Genomic DNA, 8775 nt, shown 5'->3' on the forward strand with positions numbered 1-8775 from the left:
TGAAAAGTGTGTGGTTCGTCTGAAAAACACTTTCTACACCGCATCTACCACAAACAGAATAATATAACAATACCTTCCAAAGAATAGTCCCATGATTGTTTCCGTTTATCTTTCCGCTTCAAGTTTCCGATAGATTTCTTTTGAGATTTCTGCGAAATAGATTTGAAACATAAGTTCACAAGTTATAGAAAGTAGTAAATTGTATTTTATTCTGAGATCTTTTTTTCTTGCGTTTTTACCACGCGATGAATAAGAGTGATGAAAATAATATTTCCAATGAAGCCCAAGTTACATCAATATTGCTGAAACGTGTTAGAAGTCGGATTGGACTCATCTTCTTCTTCTTCTTCTTCTTCTTCTTCTTCTTCTTCTTCTTCTTCTTCTTCTTCTTCTTCTTCTTCTTCTTCTTCTTCTTTTTCTTCTTCTTCTTCTTCTTCTTCTTCTTCTTCTTCTTCTTCTTCTTCTTCTTCTTCTTCTTCTTCTTCTTCTTCTTCCTCTACTTTTTCTTCTTCCTCATCCTCTTCCTCTTCTTCTCGTTCTTATATACGATTGCCCTCTTCTTATTTCTTGGAAAAAGAACACATCTCTTGATCTATATTAAAAAAAAATATTCCATCATTTTTCATGTAGCATTTATATAATCTAAAAGTGCCGCAACTGCAGTAAACCTGAAAACCAAAAAAAAAAAAAAATTGCTAGATATATTTTTTTGAAAAGTTAAAATAAGATCTAACCGTAGAAGATTTGGTCATAGAAACACCGCTTGCTGGTCGACTCGGCGTACTAATACTGCGCAAGCTCACTGCTGATTTGACTCTGGACCCGGAAGAGGCCGACTTAATCCCTCTAGGGGACGCTGCTATAGATGAGTTTACTTCCGGCATGCTGTCGTTGTTGTTGTAGTCATCAACAAACTCCGAGAGTGATCTACTACTTAGGGAAGAGTTAGACTGTGAGACAAAAAAAAAAGTAAAGGGGGACTTAAAACAATAATGATGGTGAATTGTTCATTACGATTTCTATAAATAAGGAACACAAATAAACTAAAGGTTATTCAAAAACATACCGCTGTTCCGTGAAGTATCCCCTTCGTCACCATTTTGTCAATATGGTTAAAATGCCTCACATCTATCTACATGCTTATCATGATGTTCCTCTTCTCTAAGGCAGATCCTAATTTGACGTAACCTCCCAAACAGACAGACGGTACTCATAATGTCTGGTTTTCAACTATGCCGTACGTCCTGCATCTGTGGTTGTTCTCCATAATATCCAGTCTATATATCAGACCACCCTCCTTTTGGTCTTCCTCTGCTCCGCTTGCCCTCTCAGGCAAAACTATGCAAAACTTTTCAATTGAAACATGTCTTTTGATGTGACCAAATTATGACAGCTTAAATTTCTAGATGGTTGTGGTCTTGTGTTATGACACTTGCTTTCGGATCGGAAGGTCCATTATTGAGTCATTGGAAAAGGCTCTTTACTCACATTCTCTGACAACGGCCAGCTGTTGTCTCTGTCCGAAAAAAAAATGTAATATCGCCTAACAGGCGTCATGTCGTCTCGTCCTACATGTAAAGTGTTGCGAATGGTCAGGGACCCTTTCTAAAGCGATTTGAGCACGTTTAGTGGATATTGCGCAAGATTAAAAGCTCAATTATCGTTATAAGCTGGCAGTCTTTAAGGCTTATTGTCTCCAAGACGCAGCTGTTTGATGTCTTGGCTGTCCATGGGATTCTTAGGACACTTTAGTTGCACTTCATTTAAAATTCATTTATTCTGTTTTCATCTGCATCAGTCACTGTTATAAATGACTAGAGAAAAAAAATCATTTTTTTCCCATATGAATAAATATGAGCATGTTTATAGTGGATTATTCACTAAACATGCTAAAAGAGCTTTCCTGGGGGGGGGGGGGGGGGGGTCACTAACCAACAGCAACACTTACCGTGTAGATCGAGACATGACGTCTGTTAGGCGATATTACACTTTTTCCCTGACAGAGGCAATTTTTTAACTGCCATGTACTCATTATACATCTGAATAGGTGAGAGAATGTGAGTGAAGTATAATAATAATAATAATAATGATTATCTTGGTAATAATAATAATAATAATAATAATAATAATAATAATAATAATAATAATAATAATAATAATAATAATAATAATAATAATGATGATGATGATGATGATGATGATGATGATGATGATGATGATGATGATGATGATGATGATGATGATAATAATAATAATAATAATAATAATAATGATGATGATGATGATGATGATGATGATGATGATGGTGATGATGATAATACTACTACTACTACTACTACTACTACTACTACTACTACTACTACTACTACTACTACTACTACTACTACTACTACTAATAATAATAATAATAATATTTCATATTATATAATATGTCACATAACATTCCATGTAATTTATACGTTTAGATATAATTTTAGTTATTCGTTTGGTTTGGTTATAATTATAACAAAATATGTTCCATGCCTGAACTGTCCTTTAAATAAAATTTAAAAATACTGGAAAGTTGTAGAAGGGTATTCGAGAAAAAAATTGTATTTGTTACCGTGGGTAAATTTTACACGAATATAGCCGCGCAGTCTCTATGGACGCATGCCGTGAATGTGTGCGTCACTTTGAGTTCTATTATCCAACTAGCAATTTTCCTCCATAAATCTCTGTCTAGTGCAAGTGTTCTTAGATTTAGAATGGCATCGTGTGTTAAAAGGTGCTGAGGCATTTGGATGTTTCCTTGTGTTGTAATCAGTTCTTCGGTTGGTGTTTCTAAATGTATTTGATATTCATTTGGGTGTACTTAGAAGGTTTATTGTGGTCAATTTGATCAAAAATATGAATGGTTTTGTATCCCTGTATAAGATCACCGCTCTTTCTTCTGTATTTTAAAAATGAGATGGTCATGTATTTAATCTTTCCTCGCTAAAAGCTTTGTCGCCCGTCTTTGGACATTTTCTAAAACAATTGACTGACGTTTGAATAAGTGACTCCATGAACAATTAGCGTATTCAAATAAGGGTCAAATTACCAATATTTATAATTGAAGAAACAAGGTAATAATAATATAAGAAAAACTACAAATAAAACAAATTTATCCTGTTGCCCTACTAATACAATCATTGATATGAAAATCGAAGATCACACTGTCTTTCTCTGCTTCAGTGATAGGGGTTGAATTAGTACCAACTAAAACTGGATAAGTGATAATAATATTTTTTTCTATTGACATATAAGACATTTTTCGACATTAAAATTTCATTGACATAAAAATAATAAGCATAATATTATAGGATTCATTCATGGCTTTAATGTATTAAATGGGTTATGAAACAAAATCTTTCTTTTCTTTTTTTTATGTAAACCCCGCTCCACATATTTTTAGTTCCAATATCTCATTGTCTCAGATCGATTATTCGTCAGCCTTAAAATCGATTATTCATCACCACTCGAATCGCAAAGGATTCATCGGTTATTAAATCGATAATTCACCCATATCGTATCACTGATCGCCAAATCTGGCCCTATTTATCAAGGTGAGATGGCATAGTAGATTATACTGCCAAACTTGAAGGTCGTGTGTTGCGAGTGAAAAGCAGCAGTCTACGACGAGTGGCCTTGAAGTGGACGCCAGATGGAATAGGACTATGGGGAAGTCCCAGAGAGACATGGAAGAGGACCATTGAATGAGAACGCCAGAAGACGAGACTCAGGACAAGGAGATTAGACGCCATCATTACCGAGGAAAGAATGGCAAGAATATATTCTGGGCTCAATTTTCAATGTGGGGGAATCGGAAAAAGCCAAGTAACATTAACAAATTATAGGAATATAACCTCTTTCCTTTTGTAAAAAATCATCAAACCCATAGGTCAAATATTTTACCCCATGTCTCCCGGGCATGAGTTTCATAACTCGCTAGGTCGAGTTTTCCACTTTTGCTTTTTTCCCCCGGGCCAAATCTAAACATCAATTGATACAATGATTTCCTTTAAATGATTTGGAATAGGGAAGAGATGGCATGACATCAAACCCTCTATTCTTTTGGTTCCTATAACCCTGGGAATGTGTATGTAACCAGTCCTTCGGAGTACTAATAATGAATAGGTTACATAAAGGTGGCATAACTATTTTAGTAGCAGGATGTATAGGCAGATTTTTAGGATTACTGGGCAATGATAGATGATCTTTATTGACGACCAATAGAAAAAAGATACGATCACTCCAGAAGATGAAATACACAAGATATGTATTCATTCCTCCGGAAGAGTGGCTTTACACTTCCAATGAAATAGGAACCAGTTCTTTGACATCACATTTTCTTCCCCATTGAGATTAAAGAGAGATTCTAGTCGGTGGAATATCCTCAACATCTCTAAATTTATAGGGATAGCGGTGAGTTAACGACCTTTGTAAAAAAAAAAAAATTCTATTTTTAGCTGTCTTTTGGATAGGGCTCTGGGTTGTCTTACTTTTAATATATTGTTGTTATCTTATTTTGGCCAATAATTTTATTAATTCTCAAGTTTGATAGCTTTGACGACGGGGATGAATCCCGTTGACATCAGGCGTTTGTTTAATGGATTTCAAACTAGAATTATGTCGAGGTGGATTAGACTTGAGCTTTTATATAGAGCGATATCCACTAACTGTGCTAAAATCACTTTACAAGTGGTCCCTATCAAATAGCAACACTTAACATCTAAGACGAAACATGACGCCTGTTAGGCGATATTACATTTTTCAAGAACAGAGGCAATGCTGTTAACGGTCATGTTTTACACCCGAGTGTGATGAGAGAATTTGAGTAAAGAGCCTTTTCCACGGACTCAACTGTTGAGAAGAAGACAGGAGCAGAAACATTTAGCTAGAGTTTGATAGCGCAGTATTTACTAAATGGGCTCACAATTCATTACAAGAAGTCCCAAGCCAGCAACAACACTTAACATGTAGGATGAGAGTCGACGCCCATAACGTTCGTTAGTGACCAGGTAATAATAGTACGCATGAGTAAATGGAGCAATGAGTGTATAGAGCCTATTTTTAAGGACTCAACTCTACTAACGATCATAGTCGGATCGAACCCTAATTGACACAAGCTGGTTGCCATACCACAAGCAACAATTGAAATGAAATAAACACGAAAAAAAGAGCTAATAAGAAAATAATTACCTCTGATCTTTCCATTTTTCCTCAAAAAAATTCAACCGAGTTTGGTTTACCGTATACCAGTCGTCAGGAAAATTCGACTTCTGATTGCAAACCGTTTTATTTTGTCAACCTTTGATTTCTAAAAAATGTTTTATAACTCCAGTTTGTTCAATGATAGAAGTATGCTAAGAGATTATGAACGTAATGTAGTCGTTCATCACTTATTCAACAGACATTAGAGTTTGATTTAAGGTGTGCTAATATCATGACTATGTAGAAATGTGTTCGATTTGAAGCTTTTGTAATCATTCTTATTCAATACAATTGTGTCTCCATTTTTACACACATTTTTGGGGCGATTGGTTACGAGCGACATGTACATATATATGCAGGCCTGACATCCGAACGCAATTATGGGCCTAGTTTAACATTGTAACGAACCATATTTTGCGTCATTTTTTGGAGATTTTCATTACAACAGTAAGCTCATAATTAATTGGGTTATCACATCTGCAAATAAGTGTACATTGGTTATGAGTAATGCCTTTAATAAAACTATGCGTTTCATTTATTTGACCCTGAAGTAGAATTGCATCAACCATTCATATAATAATATACTCTCGTAGTTACGAAGGGCTGGTCAGCATACGTATGTCTGCATTCCAAGGAATTTACCCAATGGAAACCGTACGGTGCTCTTATTGGCTAACCAACCAGCGGCCTCGATGAGAAAAATATCCGCCATTTTGCTGTTGGCTGGGAATCGCGTTACTATAGTAAACAAGCGCTGATCGGCCGTTCATGAAAACAAGTTGCTGCTCGCTCGTTTAACTCAAAATTATTCAAAACGATCTCTCTAAAATGATATAAATGTGACTTCTTAAGGTTTTCTTCACGGTCAAAACCACACAACATTCTATTAATGATTACGTCCGAGGCAAAAAGGAATATTGACAGGTCGACCGAGAGTTGAACTCGTGAGACGACAAACATCAATGGGAAGTGTAGCGAGAGTCAAGCTATTGTTTGTCTTGTCCTATTCTATATAGAGAAAAGGATAAATAGTATAGCCTCGTGTGTGAGTGGTTGCGTGTCATAGTCTTGTTTTTAAATTGTTTCTGTTGTTTATGTGTGTAGTGATGACTCTCTCACACTCAATTTCAATGCCGAAAGAGGAATTCCCGCACACAAGAAAGGGGAATTGGGGTGGTATTTGGCATACATATTGTATAGTATCTAGTTCTAAATAGATAACTGATTAGAATTATATTATGATATATAAACACAATGCCAAATACAATTCCGAAGTTTCCTTATTTCAAATGAAGTAAAGCTCCAAAACCTAATGGTAGTGATTGTAGTACTGAGTGTTAGTGAGGTGATGTGGTGTTGTTGGTGGTTGTAGTTGTAGTAGTAATAGTGATGATGATGTGGTTGTGGTGATGATTGTAGTTGTAGTAGTAGTGGTAGAGATGATGATGTGGTGGTGGTTGTAGTAGTAGTGGTAATGGTAATGATATGGTGGTGGTGGTGGTTGTAGTAGTAGTGGTCGTGATGATGATGTGGTGGTGGTGTTTGTAGTAGTAGTGGTAATGATGCGGCTATGTGGTCTAGTAGTATGACACTCGCTTCCGGATTGGAAGGTCCTGGGTTCGAGCCTCGCGCTCGGCGCATAGTTGAGTCCTTGGAAAAGGCTCTTTACTCACATTCTCTCACCGTACTCAGGTGTAAAATGAGTACCTGGCCGTTAACAGAGTTGTCTTTGTCCGAAAAATTGTAATATCGCCTAACAGGCGTCATGTCCCGTTCTACATGTTAAATGTTGACCAGGGACCCCTTGTAAAGCGCTTTGAGCACATTTAGTAGATATTGCACTATATAAAGCTCAATTAAAAAAAAATATTTCAATGATGATGATATGGTGGTGGTGGTTGCAGTAGTAGTAGTGGTAGTGATGATAATGTGGTGGTGGTTGTAGTTGTAGTAGTAGTGATAGTGATGATGATGTGGTGGTGGTTGTAGTAGTAGTGGTAGTGATGATGATGTGGTTGTGGTGGTTGTAGTAGTAGTTGTAATGGTGATGATATGGTGGTAGTGGTGGTTGCAGTAGTAGTGGTAGTGATGACGATGTGGTTGTGGTGGTTGTAGTAGTAGTGGTAATGGTAATGATATGGTGGTAGTGGTGGTTGTAGTAGTAGTGGTAATGGTAATTATATGGTGGTGGTTGTAGTAGTAGTGGTCGTGATGACGATGTGGTTGTGGTGGTTGTAGTAGTAGTGGTAGTGATGCTATTGTGGTGGTGGTTGTAGTAGTTGAGGTAGTGATGTGGTGGTGGTTGTAGTAGTAGTGGTGGTGGTGGTTGTGGTAGTAGTGGTAATGATGATGATATGGTGGTGGTGGTTGCAGTAGTAGTGGTAGTGATGACGGTGTGGTTGTGGTGATTGTAGTAGTGGTAGTGATGATGATGTGCTGGTGGTGGTGTAGTAGTAGTGGTAGTGATAATGATGTGGGGCTGGTGGTTGTAGTAGTAGTGTTAGTGATGATATTGTGGTGGTGGTTGTAGTAGTAGATGATGTGGTGGTTGGAAAACACATTACAGGTTATTATAATACATGATTACACACATTCTCTAACTTCATTTTTTGACAGCTTCGTTGTGCCATAAATATACGCAACAGTTCTGAAACATTTTATTGTGGATTTTGATATTGTTTGTTGTTTTTCTTGTGTCGTTATGTTGACATAGATACCGAATGAATGGTAATTACTACATTCTCAGCCAACAACAAAATGGCGCTGAATGCTTTCATTGGTGGACACTTTTTAGGCTTCGTACGTATTCTCATTCGTTTAATTCTATGCTGCATTCAGTATTATAAAATAATTAAATTCGTCTTTATGAAAAGATTTGGAACCCCGATAGCTCAGTTTGATGAACACTCACTTCACAAGCAAGGAGACTGAGATCGATTCCGGGTGCAGTCGAGATATTATTTCTAACCCCTCTGTCCATTTAGTAGTGACTGGGTAGCTAATTCTTAGATCTGGCGGAAAGTACTTTGTGATAATAGGGTATCCAAAGGGTAGCAAGCATTTGCTATAGTCCGTCTACACTATAGAGCCCAGGATAAATTACGGCTCCATGGGCCTATGGCTATGAGTGACTACAACTTTTTATGTAAAGATTTTGTGGTTCCAGGAGTGAAACAAATCTATATTTAACTGTTTTGTGTGTGTGTGTGTAGAACTATAATGGTCACGTTTTTGAATGAACAATGTTTTATTTGGTCTGTAAAACGAAAAAAACAAAACACCCCCCCCCAAAAAAAAAAAACAAAACAAACAAACAAACCAAAATACAAACAATAAAAAAACCCCTGATCAATGCACATCCTCTATTCAAAGTAAAAGTCTATCGAATAAATAAAGAGCGGGATTCACATCTCCATAAACGGTAAGAACACAACACAACACATGCCAAAGATCATAACACTTCTATAATAATATGGTTTAAGAAATTGCCTTGACTTGCTACGAGTCATATTCGAAGACGGCAATATATAATTTGTCGTCAAA

At 36.7% G+C, this 8775-nt stretch overlaps 1 protein-coding gene across 1 annotated transcript in view; it reads right to left on the reverse strand.

Annotated features, from left to right (window-relative positions):
* LOC144959042 (echinoderm microtubule-associated protein-like 2) overlaps positions 1-5468 on the reverse strand; it is a 40279-nt gene extending 34811 nt beyond the window's left edge. The window contains exons 1-3 of the mRNA XM_078891383.1: positions 5221-5468; positions 735-950; positions 74-149 (exon numbers count right to left, since the gene is read on the reverse strand). Coding sequence (XP_078747509.1) covers positions 74-149; positions 735-950; positions 5221-5235 — 307 coding nt within the window. The 5' untranslated portion in view covers positions 5236-5468. The remainder of the gene's footprint in view (positions 1-73; positions 150-734; positions 951-5220) is intronic.
* Between the last annotated feature and the right edge of the window lie 3307 nt (positions 5469-8775).

The sequence above is a fragment of the Berghia stephanieae genome, chromosome 13, assembly GCF_034508935.2.
Source record: "Berghia stephanieae isolate SIO BIC M18660-M18661 chromosome 13, UCSD_Bste_1.3, whole genome shotgun sequence".
In the NCBI taxonomy this organism is placed as follows: domain Eukaryota; kingdom Metazoa; phylum Mollusca; class Gastropoda; order Nudibranchia; family Aeolidiidae; genus Berghia; species Berghia stephanieae.